Source organism: Salmo salar, chromosome 23 (genome assembly GCF_965601325.2).
Source record: "Salmo salar chromosome 23, fSalSal1, whole genome shotgun sequence".
NCBI lineage: Eukaryota > Metazoa > Chordata > Actinopteri > Salmoniformes > Salmonidae > Salmo > Salmo salar.
The window spans coordinates 48,253,628-48,279,028 of NC_138313.1; the positions used below are offsets into that span (position 1 = coordinate 48,253,628).

Sequence of the window (25,401 nt, forward strand, 5' to 3'; positions counted from 1 at the left end):
TTCAGGATGGAGACATATGATGAGAAAACAAACACATGTGGGATGATTTGTCTGAAATATCTACTATTGACCTTTAACCTTCTCTTCTGGGTGAGTCTGTCTGTCTGTCTACTATTGACCTTTAATCTTCTCTTCTGGGTGAGTCTGTCTGCCTGTCTACTATTGACCTTTAACCTTCTCTTCTGGGTGAGTCTGCCTGTCTGTCTACTATTGACCTTTAACCTTCTCTTCTGGGTGAGTCTGCCTGTCTGTCTACTATTGACCTTTAACCTTCTCTTCTGGGTGAGTCTGCCTGCCTGTCTACTATTGACCTTTAACCTCCTCTTCTGGGTGAGTCTGTCTGTCTGTCTGTCTACTATTGACCTTTAACCTCCTCTTCTGGGTGAGTCTGTCTGTCTGCCTGTCTACATGACAGAACAACACCTTTTTTGGGGGCAGAAATATTGCTTAACTTGTTCTATATGTTATAACAAAGCAGTAGATTCTATAGGTAGGCTTAACCCTTTGCATGTCTGTACACTAAATGAACCTGAAACAAGATCAACCGTTAAGTCCTCTCTAACCCGTCAGCGACTGATAGGCTTCTACTGCAGGCCTGTATTTGATTGGTGCTAGGAATCTACTAGTTATCTGCTATTGAAAATTGTCTGTGTTCTGAATTGAAATAATTGAATTTAATGGAATTATTTTGAAAGGGAATTGAATTGAGTGGTTTTGAATTCCCGCGGGGGGGGTGGTGTGTGTGTGTGTGTGTGTGTGTGTGTGTGTGTGTGTGTGTGTGTGTGTGTGTGTGTGTGTGTGTCCTCTTTCAGCTGGCAGGTGGTATGGTGATGGCGGTGGGGGTGTGGACCCTCGTAGAGAAGAGTGACTACATCAGCCTCCTCAACTCCACCTACTACTCTGCCTCTGCCTACATCCTCATAGCTGCCGGGGCTATCGTTGTCTTCACTGGGATCGTAGGCTGCTGTGCCACCCTCAAGGAGATGAGGAGTCTGCTAATAGTGGTGATCCTCCGATCAATCGATCAATCAATCAACCAATCAATCAATCAATCAATCAATCAATCAATCACTCAATCCATTTACAAAGCCCTATATCAAATCAGCAGTCGTGACACAGTGCCTCGAAACTACAGACACTCTAACTAACACACGATATCAATCAAACGTAATGGTACACATCCACACTGATACTTTTACTGCCTTTATAAACAGTACATATACCGGACATAACATTCACACAGCTTCTTCTACACCCTCGGAAACACCTGAGGTATTATTTTCAGATCAGAATGATTTAATATATTCTAATCCGTTCGCATATTAACTCCTGTCAATTAATAAACACAAAAAAAATGCATTTTTCAGAGGCAGAAGAAAAGGGCAATAGACATTCACGATGATACGGATTACACTGTATATACTCTACCGTTCAAAAGTTTGGGGATTAGCTAACACAACTTGCCATTGGAACACAGGAGTGATGGTTGCTGATAATGGGCCTCTGCGACCCCTATGTAGATATTCCATAAAAAAATCTGCTGTTTCCAGCTACAATAGTCATTAACAACATTAACAATGTCTACGCTGTATTTCTGATCAATTTGATGTTATTTTAATGGACAAAATGTTTTGCTTTTCTTTCAAAACAAGGACATTTCTATGTGACCCCAAACTTTTGAATGGTAGTGTATGCACACATAAAACCTAGCCTAGTTTTTGCTTATAGCTTACACACATTTTACAAGTTCAGCCTAGCTAGGTGGCATTTGTTAATCTGTGTTGGTCTGAAGGCCTTTACATGTTATCTGTCCTATCCAACAGTGTGCATATAAACCATAAAGTCAGATAGACAACTTATCTTTATATCTGTGCCATTATGGTGTCTGTGACAACATGGGCATTTTAAAGTATTCAATTTTCTTCTTTGTTTGTGTTTTAAAAAAGCGCTAAGCTAATATTTCTTGATTTACCGCCACATGCCGTGCTGAAGCCCTGAACCAAATATTTGTGTAATTCATGTATTGTGGCCACTAGATGTCAGTGATATAGCTTAAAGCCATTTACTAACCATAGGCAACCCAATTTAAAGAAGACAATGCTCTGATAATTGGCTGATTTCTCCTAAAACATAGTAATCCCCACCCAGTTGACTACTTTAGTGGTGGTGGAAGCCCTCAATGGCAATGTCCGTGCTAAAACGGTTTATATGCATCAAGACTCCTCTATCTAGCTCTATGATATAAACAGAGCCAGACGAAAATACACTGTCTGAAATGCACGTGTCATAAATATCAAGCAGAATAATGCCGTGTGTATCTTTAAGAGTTTAGATATGGAGCATGAGTCACGAGAGAGGAATGAGGGGCATCACCGGTATGGTGGTTGAAGAGACAGGGAGAGTGAGGAGAAGTGAGGGTAGGGGGAGAGGAGGGGCTATAGAGGAGAGAGGGCTTTGCTTTGATTTGCAATGTAAACATATGTTTCCCATGTCAATAAAGCCCCTTAAATTGAATTGAAATTGAGAGGGGAGAGGAGGGGGTAAAAGGGAGAGAGAGAGAGGGAGAAAGATAGAAAGAGAGACAGCAACACAATTAGACCCAACCAAATCATGAGAAAACAAAAAGATAATTACTTGACACGTTGGAAAGAATTAACAACAATAACAGAGTATAAAATACCTGACCACTGTGACTGACCCAAACTTAAGGAAAGCTTTGACTATGTACAGACTCAGTGAGCATAGCGTTGCTATTGAGAGGCCGCCGTAGGCAGACATGGTTCTCAAGAGAAGACAGGCTATGTGCACACTGCCCACAAAATGAGGTGGAAACTGAGCTGCACTTCCTAACCTCCTGCCCAATGTATGACCATATTAGAAACACATATTTCCCTCAGATTACACAGACCCACGAAGAATTCAAAAAACAAACCCAATTTTGATAAACTCCCATATCTATTGGGTGAAATACCACAGTGTGCCATCACAGCAAGATTTGTGACCTGTTGCCACAAGAAAAGGGCAACCAGTGAAGAACAAACACCACTGTAAATACAACCCATATTTATGTTAATTTATTTTCCCTTTTGTACTTTAACTATTTGCACATCATGACAACACTGTATATAGACATTTGACATTTGGATTGTCTTTATTCTTTTGGAACTTGTGTGAGTGTAATATTTACTGTTCACTTTTTATTGTTTAATTCACTTTTGTTTATCCTTTTCACTTGCTTTGGCAATGTAAATATATGTTTCCCATGCCAATAAAGCCCCTCAAATTGAATTGAGAGAGAGAGAGGTGGGGAAATGGTTAGAGGAGAGAGAGGGAGAGAGGTGGGGAGAGGGTTAGAGGAGAGGGAGAGAGAGAGAGAGGTGGGGAGAGGGTTAGAGGAGAGGGAGAGAGAGAGAGAGAGAGAGAGAGGTGGGGAGAGGGTTAGAGGAGAGGGAGAGAGAGAGGTGGGGAGAGGGTTAGAGGAGAGGGAGAGAGAGAGAGAGGTGGGGAGAGGGTTAGAGGAGAGGGAGAGAGAGAGAGAGGTGGGGAGAGGGTTAGAGGAGAGGGAGAGAGAGAGAGGTGGGGAGAGGTTTAGAGGAGAGGGAGAGAGAGAGAGGTGGGGAGAGGGTTAGAGGAGAGGGAGAGAGGAGAGGGTTAGAAGAGAGAGAGAGAGAGGAGAGAGAGAGGTGGGGAGAGGGATAGAGGAGAGGGTTAGAAGATAGAGGTGGGGAGAGGGTTAGAGGAGAGAGAGGGAGAGGTAGGGAGAGGGTTAGAGGAGAGGGAGAGAGAGAGAGAGGTGGGGAGAGGGTTAGAGGAGAGAGAGGGAGAGGTAGGGAGAGGGTTAGAGGAGAGGGAGAGAGAGAGAGAGGTGGGGAGAGGGTTAGAGGAGAGGGAGAGAGAGAGGTGGGGAGAGGTTTAGAGGAGAGGGAGAGAGAGAGAGAGGTGGGGAGAGGGTTAGAGGAGAGGGAGAGAGGAGAGGGTTAGAAGAGAGAGAGAGAGAGAGAGGTGGGGAGAGGGATAGAGGAGAGGGTTAGAAGATAGAGGTGGGGAGAGGGTTAGAGGAGAGAGAGGGAGAGGTAGGGAGAGGGTTAGAGGAGAGGGAGAGAGAGGAGAGGGGGAGAGGGTTAGAGGAGAGGGAGAGAGAGGAGAGGGGGAGAGGGTTAGAGGAGAGGGAGAGAGAGGAGAGGGGGAGAGGGTTAGAGGAGAGGGAGAGAGGAGAGGGTTAGAAGAGAGAGAGAGAGAGAGTATTACAATCTTGAAACCTTATGTGAAGAAACACTGATGAGGAGGAACTGTAACCGCAATAAAAAGACACACACACACACACACACACACACACACACACACACACACACACACACACACACACACACACACACATACACATACACATACACACACACATACTCACTTACCGTATGACCTTACTACACACAGATATTGGCACGTTAAGTTGTTTTCAACCTCAGCTCACTACAGTCTGTTTTATATTAGGAGGGAATGTCTTTTTGTCCTCCACACCCATCACAGTATTTCTTCCTGCTACTCTCTCACTCTGTTCTCTCTCCACAGTATTTCTTCCTGCTACTCTCTCTCTGTTCTCTCTCCACAGTATTTCTTCCTGCTACTCTCTCTCTCTGTTCTCTCTCCACAGTATTTCTTCCTGCTACTCTCTCTCTCTGTTCTCTCTCCACAGTATTTCTTCCTGCTACTCTCTCACTCTGTTCTCTCTCCACAGTATTTCTTCCTGCTACTCTCTCTCTCTGTTCTCTCTCCACAGTATTTCTTCCTGCTACTCTCTCTCTCTGTTCTCTCTCCACAGTATTTCTTCCTGCTACTCTCTCTCTCTCTGTTCTCTCTCCACAGTATTTCTTCCTGCTACTCTCTCTCTCTGTTCTCTCTCCACAGTATTTCTTCCTGCTACTCTCTCTCTCTGTTCTCTCTCCACAGTATTTCTTCCTGCTACTCTCTCTCTCTGTTCTCTCTCCACAGTATTTCTTCCTGCTACTCTCTCTCTGTTCTCTCTCCACAGTATTTCTTCCTGCTACTCTCTCTCTCTCTGTTCTCTCTCCACAGTATTTCTTCCTGCTACTCTCTCTCTGTTCTCTCTCCACAGTATTTCTTCCTGCTACTCTCTCTCTGTTCTCTCTCCACAGTATTTCTTCCTGCTACTCTCTCTCTCTGTTCTCTCTCCACAGTATTTCTTCCTGCTACTCTCTCTCTCTGTTCTCTCTCCACAGTATTTCTTCCTGCTACTCTCTCCCTCTGTTCTCTCTCCACAGTATTTCTTCCTGCTACTCTCTCTCTCTGTTCTCTCTCCACAGTATTTCTTCCTGCTACTCTCTCTTTCTCTGTTGATTTGTTAGGGACCATGTCATCGCACCAGATTTAACTAGATGCTGTAGCTCATTTTCATCTGTTGTCCCTCTCTCTTCACACTATTTCATCCTTCTCTCTCTCTCTCTGTTCTCTCTCTCTCTCTCTGTTCTCTCTCTCAATTCTCTCTCTCTCTGTTCTCTCTCAATTCTCTCTCTCTGTTCTCTTTCTCTCTCTCTCTCTCTCTCTCTCTCTGTTCTCTCTCTCAATTCTCTCTCTCTGTTCTATTTTGCTCTCTTCTCTCTCTCTCTCTCTCTCTCAATTCTCTCTCTCTCTCAATTCTCTCTCTCCTCTCTCCACAGTATTTAATTATGTTCCTCTCTCTCTCTCTCTCGCTGTTCTCTCTCTCGCTGTTCTCTCTCTCACTGTTCTCTCTCGCTGTTACTCTCACTCTCTGTTACGTTATCTCTCTGTTCTCTCTGTTCTCTCGACATCCCTCCCTCCTTCCTTTCCACTCTCTCTCTGTTCTCTCTCTCTCTCTGTACTCACCCACCATAGTATTTTATTATGTTACTCTCTCTCTCTCTCTCTCTCTCTCTCTCTCTCTCTCTCTCTCTCTCTCTCTCTCTCTCTCTCTCTCTTTCTCTCTGTTCTCTCCCACCACAGTATTTCATCCTGCTACTCTGTATCTTCTTGCTGGAAATTGTAGCTGGAGTCCTGGCCTATATCCAGTACCAGGAGGTATGTACATACCAGCGTTTCCCAAACTTGGTCCTGGGGACCCAAAGGGGTACACATTTTGTTTTTTTGCACTAGCGCTACACAGTTTACTCAAATAATGAACTCATCATCAAGCTTTGATTGTTTTAAATCAGCTGTGTAGAGCTATAGGCCAAAAACAATAACGTGCACCCATTGGGGTACGCTGGATCCGAGTTTGAGAAACGCTGTCTTATACAACATTACGAGACCTGGGTTCAAATACTATTTAAAATCATAACAAATACTTTATCTGTGCTTGATTTGAACTTGCCTGTCCTAATGGAATCGATAGAAAAGTCCCCCCCTAGACACCTTAAGCAAACACTCAAAGTATCCAAAAGATGTCAAATAGTATTTGAACCCAGGTCTACACATTACAACAACAAAAATGTTGCACTAGTTACACATAGCTGCTGCAACCCGGCTGTGTACTAAATGGCAACCTATTCCTTACATAGTGAGCACACTACTGAACACACTACTGTTAACCAGAGCCCTATGGGTGTGTGGTCAAAAAGTAGTGTACTATATAGGGAATAGGGTGCTATTTGGGGATGCTGGATGGGTCTGGCCTATATCCAGTGTTAGGAGGTAAAGTCTTATAATACCGTGTTCTCCTCAGACATGCCAGGAATTCTGATTGGCAAGGTATCATGAGTACCAGCTGACCCGACTCTTACCAGACCTGGTTTCAAATACTATTTAAAATCGTTTCTATATTTTGAGCGTTTGCTTTAGCCTGCGTGGAGTGCCAGGTTGGCCGGGGGGGGGGACTTTTCTATCAGTTTCGTTAGGACAGGCAAGCTCAATCAAGCACAGGTACAGTGTTTGAAATGATTTCCCAGAGTATTTGAACGCAGGTTGGTATTACCAGACTCACCACTCTACCGTGATACTAGATGTTTTGATTCATTCTAGGGAATCAGTTCAGTCAAGGTTTATACCGTAAGATTTAAAACTATTACCATTCAACATGTGGGCTACCGTGACTTGTACCAGTTGATTCCTGAAATACACAGCACCGTTTATAAATATATTTAGAGGATGACTATCTGAAGCTGTAGCATGATTCGTCAGTTATTTCATGTAGGATATAGTTACATCCATTCTTGTATATTATTTAGTATCAGACTAGTAAACAAACTGTATTTTAAGCTAATTCAGTCACTGACACAAACAACATTCTGGTATGACCTAAAACGTTCTGGTATGACCTAAAACGTTCTGGTATGACCTAAAACGTTCTGGTATGACCTAAAACGTTCTGGTATGACCTAAAACGTTCTGGTATGACCTAAAACGTTCTGGTATGACCTAAAACGTTCTGGTATGACCTAAAGCGTTCTGGTATGACCTAAAACGTTCTGGTATGACCTAAAACGTTCTGGTATGACCTAAAGCGTTCTGGTATGACCTAAAACGTTCTGGTATGACCTAAAACATTCTGGTATGACCTAAAACGTTCTGGTATGACTTAAAACATTCTGGTATGACCTAAAACGTTCTGGTATGACTTAAAACGTTCTGGTATGACTTAAAACGTTCTGGTATGACCTAAAACATTCTGGTATGACCTAAAACGTTCTGGTATGACTTAAAACATTCTGGTATGACTTAAAACGTTCTGGTATGACCTAAAACGTTCTGGTATGACCTAAAACATTCTGGTATGACCTAAAACGTTCTGGCATGACTTAAAACATTCTGGCATGACCTAAACTTTCTTGTATTACCTAAAACTTTATTATAATAACTATTACATACAATTAATAACACTTGAAAAATTGTATTTATTTATTTAACCTTTATTTGTTCCTGAATAACACATCTTCCTGCATGTCTTCTCTCCGTCCATTCATCCTTGTTTTCCGTCCTTTTCAAATTCCTATTTTTCTTTCTTCTTTCCTGGTTTTCTTCCCCGTCCAGTGTTTCCCTTTCTGCCAACAGGTAATAATCCCTCCTGTCTGTTTCCACCTTTCAATCAAACTCTGTTTCTCTGATCTCACTGTTCAGAATATTCTTCTCTGTTATTTCTGATCCAATCACATCTCCTTACTGCTCTATGAAAAATAAACACACAGTACCAGTCAAACGTTTGCACACACCTACTCATTCCAGGGTTTTTTCTTTATTTTTGACTATTTTCTACATCGTATAATAATAGTGAAGACATCAAAACTATGAAATAACACATATGGAATCATGTAGTAAACAAAAAAAGTGTTAAACAAATCTAAAAAAACACACATCACGACGAGAGAGACCTAAGACAATATTTATTAAGAAATATTGAAAATAAATGATATATTTTTTTATTACTGAATTCAATTCTAATTGACCCCAACCCTGTGGAACCCTGTCCTTCCTCCTTTACAGTAATCACTAATGTGACACGACTGTCTCAGTGTTAGTAAGCGTTCCACTGCATCACCTTTCATACATTGTCATTGGCTCCTGTGTCTGTCTCTACACAGCTGGACAAGGAGCTGCAACACAACCTGAAGGAGACCATGGTTCAGAAATACCAGCAGTCTGGAGAGGAGAGCATCACCAGTGCAGTGGACAAGCTGCAGCAGGAGGTAAATCAATGACATTCCATACAGAAGCTACCGGAAATGCTGTTCCAGCCACCATGTTTCATTCAGATAGAGGTCATGGTTTAGGCTACTTGGTTTGGAGTGCATATTGTAACGAATCAGACATTGATAAGACATATAACTCCTCCCCCTTTCTTGGAGCAGGGGTTACTGGCGCGTCACATTATATTAAATATATCACATTAAATACATCACATTATATTAAATACATCACATTAAATACATCACATTATATTAAATACATCACATTAAATACATCACATTATATTAAATACATCACATTAAATACATCACATTATATTAAATACATTATATTAAATACATCACATTACATTAAATACATCACATTACATTAAATACATCAAATTATATTAAATACATCACATTAAATACATCACATCACATTAAATACATCACATTATATTAAATACATCACATTAAATACATCACATCACATTAAATACATCACATTATATTAAATACATCACATTAAATACATCACATTATATTTAATACATCACATCACATTAAATACATCACATTAAATACATCACATTAAATACATCACATCACATTAAATACATCACATTATATTAAATACATCACATTATATTAAATACATCTCATTAAATACATCACATCACATTAAATACATCACATTATATTAAATACATCACATTAAATACATCACATTATATTAAATACATTATATTAAATACATCACATTATATTAAATACATCACATTATATTAAATATATCACATTAAATACATCACATTATATTAAATACATCACATTAAATACATCACATTATATTAAATACATTATATTAAATACATCACATTACATTAAATACATCACATTATATTAAATACATCACATTAAATACATCAAATTATATTAAATACATCACATGAAATACATCACATCACATTAAATACATCACATTATATTAAATACATCACATTATATTAAATACATCACATTAAATAATCACAATATATTTAATACATCACATTATATTAAATACATCACATTAAATACATCAAATTATATTAAATACATCACATGAAATACATCACATCACATTAAATACATCACATTATATTAAATACATCACATTAAATACATCACATTAAATACATCACATTATATTAAATACATCACATCACATTAAATACATCACATTAAATACATCACATTATATTAAATACATCACATTATATTAAATACATCACATTAAATACATCACATTATATTAAATACATCACATTATATTAAATACATCACATTATATTAAATACATCACATTGAATACCTCACATTAAATACATCACATTAAATACATCACATTATATTAAATACATCACATTATATTAAATACATTATATTAAATACATCACATCACATTAAATACATCACATTATATTAAATACATCACATTAAATACATCACATTATATTTAATACATCACATCACATTAAATACATCACATTAAATACATCACATTATATTAAATACATTATATTAAATACATCACATTATATTAAATACATCACATTATATTAAATATATCACATTAAATACATCACATTATATTAAATACATCACATTAAATACATCACATTATATTAAATACATTATATTAAATACATCACATTACATTAAATACATCACATTATATTAAATACATCACATTAAATACATCAAATTATATTAAATACATCACATGAAATACATCACATCACATTAAATACATCACATTATATTAAATACATCACATTATATTAAATACATCACATTAAATAATCACAATATATTTAATACATCACATTATATTAAATACATCACATTAAATACATCAAATTATATTAAATACATCACATGAAATACATCACATCACATTAAATACATCACATTATATTAAATACATCACATTAAATACATCACATTAAATACATCACATTATATTAAATACATCACATCACATTAAATACATCACATTAAATACATCACATTATATTAAATACATCACATTATATTAAATACATCACATTAAATACATCACATTATATTAAATACATCACATTATATTAAATACATCACATTATATTAAATACATCACATTGAATACCTCACATTAAATACATCACATTAAATACATCACATTATATTAAATACATCACATTATATTAAATACATTATATTAAATACATCACATCACATTAAATACATCACATTATATTAAATACATCACATTAAATACATCACATTATATTTAATACATCACATCACATTAAATACATCACATTAAATACATCACATTAAATACATCACATTAAATACATCACATCACATTAAATACATCACATTATATTAAATACATCACATTATATTAAATACATCTCATTAAATACATCACATCACATTAAATACATCACATTATATTAAATACATCACATTAAATACATCACATTATATTAAATACATTATATTAAATACATCACATTATATTAAATACATCACATTATATTAAATATATCACATTAAATACATCACATTATATTAAATACATCACATTAAATACATCACATTATATTAAATACATTATATTAAATACATCACATTACATTAAATACATCACATTATATTAAATACATCACATGAAATACATCACATCACATTAAATACATCACATTATATTAAATACATCACATTATATTAAATACATCACATTAAATAATCACAATATATTTAATACATCACATTATATTAAATACATCACATTAAATACATCAAATTATATTAAATACATCACATGAAATACATCACATCACATTAAATACATCACATTATATTAAATACATCACATTAAATACATCACATTAAATACATCACATTATATTAAATACATCACATCACATTAAATACATCACATTAAATACATCACATTATATTAAATACATCACATTATATTAAATACATCACATTAAATACATCACATTATATTAAATACATCACATTATATTAAATACATCACATTATATTAAATACATCACATTGAATACCTCACATTAAATACATCACATTAAATACATCACATTATATTAAATACATCACATTATATTAAATACATTATATTAAATACATCACATTATATTAAATACATCACATTAAATACATCACATTATATTAAATACATCACATCACATTAAATACATCACATTATATTAAATACATCACATTATATTAAATATATCACATTAAATACATCACATTATATTAAATACATCACATTAAATACATGACATTATATTAAATATATCACATTAAATACATCACATTATATTAAATACATCACATTAAATACATCACATTATATTAAATACATCACATTAAATACATCACATTATATTAAATACATCACATTAAATACATCACATTATATTAAATACATCACATTAAATACATCACATTATATTAAATACATCACATTATATTAAATATATCACATTAAATACATCACATTATATTAAATACATCACATTAAATACATCACATTATATTAAATACATTATATTAAATACATTACATTACATTAAATACATCACATTATATTAAATACATCACATTAAATACATCAAATTATATTAAATACATCACATGAAATACATCACATCACATTAAATACATCACATTATATTAAATACATCACATTATATTAAATACATCACATTAAATAATCACAATATATTTAATACATCACATTAAATACATCACATTAAATACATCACATTATATTAAATACATCACATCACATTAAATACATCACATTAAATACATCACATTATATTAAATACATCACATTATATGAAATACATCACATTAAATACATCACATTAAATACATCACATTATATTAAATACATCACATTATATTAAATACATCACATTATATTAAATACATCACATTAAATACATCACATTAAATACATCACATTAAATACATCACATTATATTAAATACATCACATTATATTAAATACATCACATTATATTAAATACATCACATTGAATACCTCACATTAAATACATCACATTAAATACATCACATTATATTAAATACATCACATTATATTAAATACATTATATTAAATACATCACATTATATTAAATACATCACATTAAATACATCACATTATATTAAATACATCACATCACATTAAATACATCACATTATATTAAATACATCACATTATATTAAATATATCACATTAAATACATCACATTATATTAAATACATCACATTAAATACATCACATTATATTAAATATATCACATTAAATACATCACATTATATTAAATACATCACATTAAATACATCACATTACATTAAATACATCACATTATATTAAATATATCACATTAAATACATCACATTATATTAAATACATCACATTAAATACATCACATTATATTAAATACATCACATTATATTAAATACATCACATTAAATACATCACATTATATTAAATACATCACATTAAATACATCACATTATATTAAATACATCACATTAAATACATCACATTATATTAAATACATCACATTATATTAAATATATCACATTAAATACATCACATTATATTAAATACATCACATTAAATACATCACATTATATTAAATACATTATATTAAATACATTACATTACATTAAATACATCACATTATATTAAATACATCACATTAAATACATCAAATTATATTAAATACATCACATGAAATACATCACATCACATTAAATACATCACATTATATTAAATACATCACATTATATTAAATACATCACATTAAATAATCACAATATATTTAATACATCACATTAAATACATCACATTAAATACATCACATTATATTAAATACATCACATTATATTAAATACATCACATTAAATACATCACATTAAATACATCACATTATATTAAATACATCACATTATATTAAATACATCACATTATATTAAATACATCACATTGAATACCTCACATTAAATACATCACATTAAATACATCACATTATATTAAATACATCGCATTAAATACATCACATTATATTAAATACATCACATTATATTAAATACATTATATTAAATACATCACATTATATTAAATACATCACATTAAATACATCACATTATATTAAATACATCACATCACATTAAATACATCACATTATATTAAATACATCACATTATATTAAATACATCACATTATATTAAATACATCACATTAAATACATCACATTATATTAAATACATTATATTAAATACATCACATTACATTAAATACATCACATTATATTAAATACATCACATTAAATACATCAAATTATATTAAATACATCACATTAAATACATCACATCACATTAAATACATCACATTAAATACATCAAATTATATTAAATACATCACATGAAATACATCACATCACATTAAATACATCACATTATATTAAATACATCACATTATATTAAATACATCACATTAAATAATCACAATATATTTAATACATCACATTAAATACATCACATTAAATACATCACATTATATTAAATACATCACATTATATTAAATACATCACATTAAATACATCACATTAAATACATCACATTATATTAAATACATCACATTATATTAAATACATCACATTATATTAAATACATCACATTGAATACCTCACATTAAATACATCACATTAAATACATCACATTATATTAAATACATCGCATTAAATACATCACATTATATTAAATACATCACATTATATTAAATACATTATATTAAATACATCACATTATATTAAATACATCACATTAAATACATCACATTATATTAAATACATCACATTATATTAAATACATCACATTATATTAAATACATCACATTAAATACATCACATTATATTAAATACATTATATTAAATACATCACATTACATTAAATACATCACATTATATTAAATACATCACATTAAATAATCACAATATATTTAATACATCACATTATATTAAATACATCACATTAAATACATCACATTATATTAAATACATCACATTAAATACATCACATCACATTAAATACATCACATTATATTAAATACATCACATTAAATACATCACATTATATTTAATACATCACATCACATTAAATACATCACATTAAATACATCACATTAAATACATCACATCACATTAAATACATCACATTATATTAAATACATCACATTATATTAAATACATCTCATTAAATACATCACATCACATTAAATACATCACATTATATTAAATACATCACATTAAATACATCACATTATATTAAATACATTATATTAAATACATCACATTATATTAAATACATCACATTATATTAAATATATCACATTAAATACATCACATTATATTAAATACATCACATTAAATACATCACATTATATTAAATACATTATATTAAATACATCACATTACATTAAATACATCACATTATATTAAATACATCACATTAAATACATCAAATTATATTAAATACATCACATGAAATACATCACATCACATTAAATACATCACATTATATTAAATACATCACATTATATTAAATACATCACATTAAATAATCACAATATATTTAATACATCACATTATATTAAATACATCACATTAAATACATCAAATTATATTAAATACATCACATGAAATACATCACATCACATTAAATACATCACATTATATTAAATACATCACATTAAATACATCACATTAAATACATCACATTATATTAAATACATCACATCACATTAAATACATCACATTAAATACATCACATTATATTAAATACATCACATTATATTAAATACATCACATTAAATACATCACATTATATTAAATACATCACATTATATTAAATACATCACATTATATTAAATACATCACATTGAATACCTCACATTAAATACATCACATTAAATACATCACATTATATTAAATACATCACATTATATTAAATACATTATATTAAATACATCACATCACATTAAATCCATCACATTATATTAAATACATCACATTAAATACATCACATTATATTTAATACATCACATCACATTAAATACATCACATTAAATACATCACATTATATTAAATACATTATATTAAATACATCACATTATATTAAATACATCACATTATATTAAATATATCACATTAAATACATCACATTATATTAAATACATCACATTAAATACATCACATTATATTAAATACATTATATTAAATACATCACATTACATTAAATACATCACATTATATTAAATACATCACATTAAATACATCAAATTATATTAAATACATCACATGAAATACATCACATCACATTAAATACATCACATTATATTAAATACATCACATTATATTAAATACATCACATTAAATAATCACAATATATTTAATACATCACATTATATTAAATACATCACATTAAATACATCAAATTATATTAAATACATCACATGAAATACATCACATCACATTAAATACATCACATTATATTAAATACATCACATTAAATACATCACATTAAATACATCACATTATATTAAATACATCACATCACATTAAATACATCACATTAAATACATCACATTATATTAAATACATCACATTATATTAAATACATCACATTAAATACATCACATTATATTAAATACATCACATTATATTAAATACATCACATTATATTAAATACATCACATTGAATACCTCACATTAAATACATCACATTAAATACATCACATTATATTAAATACATCACATTATATTAAATACATTATATTAAATACATCACATCACATTAAATACATCACATTATATTAAATACATCACATTAAATACATCACATTATATTTAATACATCACATCACATTAAATACATCACATTAAATACATCACATTAAATACATCACATTAAATACATCACATCACATTAAATACATCACATTATATTAAATACATCACATTATATTAAATACATCTCATTAAATACATCACATCACATTAAATACATCACATTATATTAAATACATCACATTAAATACATCACATTATATTAAATACATTATATTAAATACATCACATTATATTAAATACATCACATTATATTAAATATATCACATTAAATACATCACATTATATTAAATACATCACATTAAATACATCACATTATATTAAATACATTATATTAAATACATCACATTACATTAAATACATCACATTATATTAAATACATCACATGAAATACATCACATCACATTAAATACATCACATTATATTAAATACATCACATTATATTAAATACATCACATTAAATAATCACAATATATTTAATACATCACATTATATTAAATACATCACATTAAATACATCAAATTATATTAAATACATCACATGAAATACATCACATCACATTAAATACATCACATTATATTAAATACATCACATTAAATACATCACATTAAATACATCACATTATATTAAATACATCACATCACATTAAATACATCACATTAAATACATCACATTATATTAAATACATCACATTATATTAAATACATCACATTAAATACATCACATTATATTAAATACATCACATTATATTAAATACATCACATTATATTAAATACATCACATTGAATACCTCACATTAAATACATCACATTAAATACATCACATTATATTAAATACATCACATTATATTAAATACATTATATTAAATACATCACATTATATTAAATACATCACATTAAATACATCACATTATATTAAATACATCACATCACATTAAATACATCACATTATATTAAATACATCACATTATATTAAATATATCACATTAAATACATCACATTATATTAAATACATCACATTAAATACATCACATTATATTAAATATATCACATTAAATACATCACATTATATTAAATACATCACATTAAATACATCACATTATATTAAATACATCACATTAAATACATCACATTATATTAAATACATCACATTAAATACATCACATTATATTAAATACATCACATTAAATACATCACATTATATTAAATACATCACATTATATTAAATATATCACATTAAATACATCACATTATATTAAATACATCACATTAAATACATCACATTATATTAAATACATTATATTAAATACATTACATTACATTAAATACATCACATTATATTAAATACATCACATTAAATACATCAAATTATATTAAATACATCACATGAAATACATCACATCACATTAAATACATCACATTATATTAAATACATCACATTATATTAAATACATCACATTAAATAATCACAATATATTTAATACATCACATTAAATACATCACATTAAATACATCACATTATATTAAATACATCACATCACATTAAATACATCACATTAAATACATCACATTATATTAAATACATCACATATGAAATACATCACATTAAATACATCACATTAAATACATCACATTATATTAAATACATCACATTATATTAAATACATCACATTATATTAAATACATCACATTAAATACATCACATTAAATACATCACATTAAATACATCACATTATATTAAATACATCACATTATATTAAATACATCACATTATATTAAATACATCACATTGAATACCTCACATTAAATACATCACATTAAATACATCACATTATATTAAATACATCACATTATATTAAATACATCATATTAAATACATCACATTATATTAAATACATCACATTAAATACATCACATTATATTAAATACATCACATCACATTAAATACATCACATTATATTAAATACATCACATTATATTAAATATATCACATTAAATACATCACATTATATTAAATACATCACATTAAATACATCACATTATATTAAATATATCACATTAAATACATCACATTATATTAAATACATCACATTAAATACATCACATTACATTAAATACATCACATTATATTAAATATATCACATTAAATACATCACATTATATTAAATACATCACATTAAATACATCACATTATATTAAATACATCACATTATATTAAATACATCACATTAAATACATCACATTATATTAAATACATCACATTAAATACATCACATTATATTAAATACATCACATTAAATACATCACATTATATTAAATACATCACATTATATTAAATATATCACATTAAATACATCACATTATATTAAATACATCACATTAAATACATCACATTATATTAAATACATTATATTAAATACATTACATTACATTAAATACATCACATTATATTAAATACATCACATTAAATACATCAAATTATATTAAATACATCACATGAAATACATCACATCACATTAAATACATCACATTATATTAAATACATCACATTATATTAAATACATCACATTAAATAATCACAATATATTTAATACATCACATTAAATACATCACATTAAATACATCACATTATATTAAATACATCACATTATATTAAATACATCACATTAAATACATCACATTAAATACATCACATTATATTAAATACATCACATTATATTAAATACATCACATTATATTAAATACATCACATTGAATACCTCACATTAAATACATCACATTAAATACATCACATTATATTAAATACATCGCATTAAATACATCACATTATATTAAATACATCACATTATATTAAATACATTATATTAAATACATCACATTATATTAAATACATCACATTAAATACATCACATTATATTAAATACATCACATCACATTAAATACATCACATTATATTAAATACATCACATTATATTAAATACATCACATTATATTAAATACATCACATTAAATACATCACATTATATTAAATACATTATATTAAATACATCACATTACATTAAATACATCACATTATATTAAATACATCACATTAAATACATCAAATTATATTAAATACATCACATTAAATACATCACATCACATTAAATACATCACATTAAATACATCAAATTATATTAAATACATCACATGAAATACATCACATCACATTAAATACATCACATTATATTAAATACATCACATTATATTAAATACATCACATTAAATAATCACAATATATTTAATACATCACATTAAATACATCACATTAAATACATCACATTATATTAAATACATCACATTATATTAAATACATCACATTAAATACATCACATTAAATACATCACATTATATTAAATACATCACATTATATTAAATACATCACATTATATTAAATACATCACATTGAATACCTCACATTAAATACATCACATTAAATACATCACATTATATTAAATACATCGCATTAAATACATCACATTATATTAAATACATCACATTATATTAAATACATTATATTAAATACATCACATTATATTAAATACATCACATTAAATACATCACATTATATTAAATACATCACATTATATTAAATACATCACATTATATTAAATACATCACATTAAATACATCACATTATATTAAATACATTATATTAAATACATCACATTACATTAAATACATCACATTATATTAAATACATCACATTAAATACATCAAATTATATTAAATACATCACATTAAATACATCACATCACATTAAATACATCACATTAAATACATCAAATTATATTAAATACATCACATGAAATACATCACATCACATTAAATACATCACATTATATTAAATACATCACATTATATTAAATACATCACATTAAATAATCACAATATATTTAATACATCACATTAAATACATCACATTAAATACATCACATTATATTAAATACATCACATCACATTAAATACATCACATTAAATACATCACATTATATTAAATACATCACATTATATTAAATACATCACATTAAATACATCACATTAAATACATCACATTATATTAAATACATCACATTATATTAAATACATCACATTATATTAAATACATCACATTGAATACCTCACATTAAATACATCACATTAAATACATCACATTATATTAAATACATCACATTATATTAAATACATTATATTAAATACATCACATTATATTAAATACATCACATTAAATACATCACATTATATTAAATACATCACATCACATTAAATACATCACATTATATTAAATACATCACATTATATTAAATATATCACATTAAATACATCACATTATATTAAATACATCACATTAAATACATCACATTATATTAAATATATCACATTAAATACATCACATTATATTAAATACATCACATTAAATACATCACATTACATTAAATACATCACATTATATTAAATATATCACATTAAATACATCACATTATATTAAATATATCACATTAAATACATCACATTATATTAAATACATCACATTAAATACATCACATTATATTAAATACATCACATTATATTAAATACATCACATTAAATACATCACATTATATTAAATACATCACATTAAATACATCACATTATATTAAATACATCACATTATATTAAATATATCACATTAAATACATCACATTATATTAAATACATCACATTAAATACATCACATTATATTAAATACATTATATTAAATACATTACATTACATTAAATACATCACATTATATTAAATACATCACATTAAATACATCAAATTATATTAAATACATCACATGAAATACATCACATCACATTAAATACATCACATTATATTAAATACATCACATTATATTAAATACATCACATTAAATAATCACAATATATTTAATACATCACATTAAATACATCACATTAAATACATCACATTATATTAAATACATCACATCACATTAAATACATCACATTAAATACATCACATTATATTAAATACATCACATTATATTAAATACATCACATTAAATACATCACATTAAATACATCACATTATATTAAATACATCACATTATATTAAATACATCACATTATATTAAATACATCACATTAAATACCTCACATTAAATACATCACATTAAATACATCACATTATATTAAATACATCACATTAAATACATCACATTATATTAAATACATCACATTATATTAAATACATTATATTAAATACATCACATTATATTAAATACATCACATTAAATACATCACATTATATTAAATACATCACATCACATTAAATACATCACATTATATTAAATACATCACATTATATTAAATACATCACATTATATTAAATACATCACATTAAATACATCACATTATATTAAATACATTATATTAAATACATCACATTACATTAAATACATCACATTATATTAAATACATCACATTAAATACATCAAATTATATTAAATACATCACATTAAATACATCACATCACATTAAATACATCACATTATATTAAATACATCATATTATATTAAATACATCACATTATATTAAATACATCACATTAAATAATCACATTAAATTAAATGCATCACATTATACACAGTGCATTCAGAAAGTATTCAGACCCCTTGACTTTTTCCACATTTTGTTACGTTACAGCCTTTCTAAAATGGATTAAATAAAAAAATGTCCTTGTCAATCTACACACAATACCCCATAATAACATCACAATACCCCATAATAACATCACAATACTCCATAATGACATCACAATACCCCATAATGACAAAGCGAAAACAGGTTCTTAGAATTTTTTGCAAATGTATTTAAAACCCCCCCCACAGAAATACCTTATTTACATAAGTATTCAGACCCTTTGCCCTGAGACTTGAAATTGAGCTCAGGTGCATCCTGTTTCAATTGAAAATCCTTGATATGTTTGTATAACTTGACTGGAGTCCACCTGTGGTAAATTCAATTGATTGGACATGATTTGGAAAGGCACACACCTGTCTATATGAGGTCCCACAGTTGACAGTGCATGTCAGAGCAAAAACCAAGCCATGAGGTCAAAGGAATTGTCCTTGGAGCACTGAGACAGGGTTGAGTTGAGGCACAGATCTGGGGAAAGGTACCAATTTCTTTTTGCAGCATTGAAGATCCCCAAGAACACAATGACCTCCATCATTCTTAAATAGAAGAAGTTTGGAACCACCTAGACTCTTCCTAGAGCTGGCCATGTGGCAAAACTGAGCAATCGGGGGAGAATGGCTTTGGTCAGGGAGGTGACCAAGAACTCGATGGTCACTCTGTGGAGATGGAAGAACCTTCCAGAAGGGCAACCCTCTCTGCAGCACTCCACCAATCAGGCCTTTATGGTAGAGTGGCCAGATGGAAGCCATTGGTGTCTAGATGGAATTTGTATTTGCGGTCCTGGCAACTGGACCTTTTTTGGAGGACCATTATTTTTATCTTACATAGATGTACTGTCAGGGCCCAGGTCTGACAGAATCTGTGCAGAAGATCTAGGTGCTGCTGTAGGCCCTCCTTGGTTGAGGACAGAAGCACCAGATCATCATCAGCAAACAGTAGACATTTGACTTCAGATTCTAGTAGGGTGAGGCCGTGTGCTGCAGACTGTTCTAGTACCCTCGCCAATTCATTGATATCTATGTTTGGTATTTTATCAGGATCCCCATTAGTTGTTGCAAAAGCAGCAGCTACTCTCCCTGGAGTCCACACAAAACATGAAACATAATACAGAATGACATAATACAGAACATCCTTAGACAAGAACAGCTCAAGGACAGAACTACATACATTTTTTAAAAGGCACACGTAGCCTACATATCAATGTATACACACAAACTATCTAGGTCAAAATAGGGGAGAGGCGTTGTGCCGCGAGGTGTTTCTTTATCTGTTTTTTTAAACCAGGTTTGCTGTTTATTTGAGCAATATGAGATGGAAGGAAGTCCCATGCAATAAGGGCTCTATATAATACTGACGTTTTCTTGAAATTGTTCTGGATTTAGGGACTATGAAAAGACCCCTGGTGGCATGTCTGGTGGGATAAGTGTGTGTGTCAGAGCTGTGTGTAAGTTGACTATGCAAACAATTTGTGATTTTCAACACATTAATGTTTCTTATAAAAAGAAGTGATGCAAGAGAGAATGGTATGCATAGTATTTATATCAGCCCTCATATTACAATTAAGAGCAAAACGTGCCGCTTTGTTCTGGGCCAGCTGCAGTTTAACTTGGTCTTTCCTTGCAGCACTGGACCACACAACTGGACAATAATCAAGATTAGACAAAACTAGAACTTGCTTTTTGGAGTGTGGTGTCAAAAAAGCAGAGCATCTCTTTATTACGGCTAAACCTTTCCCCATCTTTGCAACCATTGAATCTATATGTTTTGACCATGACAGTTTACAATCTAAGGTAATGCCAAGTAATTTAGTCTCTTCAACTTGTTCAACAGCCACACCATTCATTACCAGATTCAGCTGAGGTCAAGCATTTAAGGAATGATTTGTACCAAATACAATGCTCTTAGTTTTAGAGATGTTCAGGACCAGTTTATTACTGGCCACCCATTCCAAAACAGACTGCAACTCTTTGTTAAGGGTTTCAGTGACTTCATTAGTTGTAGTTGCTGATGCGTATACGGTTGAATCATCAGTATACATGGACACACATGCTTTGTTTAATGCCAGTGGCAGGTCATTGTTAAAAATAGGAAAGAGTAGAGGGCCTAGAGAGCTGCCCTGCGGTACACCACACTTTACATGTTTGACATTAGAGAAGCTTCCATTAAAGAAAACCCTTTGAGTTCTATTAGATAGATAGCTCTGAATCCACGATATGGCAGAGGTTGAAAAGCCATAGCACTTAAGTCTTTTTCAACAGGTTATGGTCATTAATATCAAAGGCTGCTCTGAAATCTAACAATACAGCTCCCACAATCTTCTTATCAATTTCTTTCAACCAATCATCAGTCATTTGTGTCAGTGCAGTACATGTTGATTAAATCAACAAAGCATGAGAAGACTTTGCCTTTGTTTTGGTTTGTTTGTTTGTCAATTAGGGTGTTCAGGGTGAATACGTGGTCTGTCGTGCAGTAATTTGGTAGAAAGCCAATTTGACATTTGCTCAGTACATTGTCTTCACTGAGGAAATGTACGAGTCTGCTGTTAATGATAAGAGGATTTACTCTAGGTTGCTGTTGACGCATATCCCACAATAGTTATTGGGGTCAAATTTGTCTCCCCTTTTGTGGATTGGGGTGATTAGTCCTTGGTTCCAAACATCTCTCTCTGTCTCTCTCTCTTTGTCTGTCTCTCTCTCTTTGTCTCTCTCTTTGTCTCACTTTGTCTCTCTTTGTCTCTCTCTCTCTCTCTCTCAGTTTAAGTGTTGTGGTAGTAACAGCTCGTCAGACTGGTCAGACAGTGTGTGGATCCTGACACCTAGCAATGATAGACTGGTCCCAGACAGCTGCTGCAAGACACCCAGTAACCTCTGTGGCCGCAGAGACCACCCCTCTAATATCTACAAGGTGGAGGTGAGTAGGGCCACACACACACACACACACACACACACACACACACACACACACACACACACACACACACACACACACACACACACACACACACACACACACACATCCTAGAGTACATGTCAAACAATAGACAATAAGGTAATGTGTAT

General features: G+C 29.5%; 1 protein-coding gene across 3 annotated transcripts in view; it reads left to right on the forward strand.

Annotated features, from left to right (window-relative positions):
- Window positions 1-25,401, forward strand: part of LOC106591712 (CD151 antigen) — a 35,955-nt gene that overhangs the window by 3,774 nt on the left and 6,780 nt on the right. The window contains exons 2-7 of one of the 3 annotated variants that reach the window (XM_045706351.2): window positions 6-90; window positions 813-1,004; window positions 5,980-6,054; window positions 8,002-8,022; window positions 8,550-8,654; window positions 25,097-25,252. In XM_045706351.2, the coding sequence (XP_045562307.1) occupies window positions 7-90; window positions 813-1,004; window positions 5,980-6,054; window positions 8,002-8,022; window positions 8,550-8,654; window positions 25,097-25,252 (633 nt within the window). In that variant the 5' untranslated portion in view covers window position 6. Of the gene's footprint in view, window positions 1-5; window positions 91-257; window positions 283-812; window positions 1,005-5,979; window positions 6,055-8,001; window positions 8,023-8,549; window positions 8,655-25,096; window positions 25,253-25,401 lie in introns of those variants that run through there. The other 2 variants (XM_082968201.1, XM_045706352.2) reach the window with 2 other exon arrangements.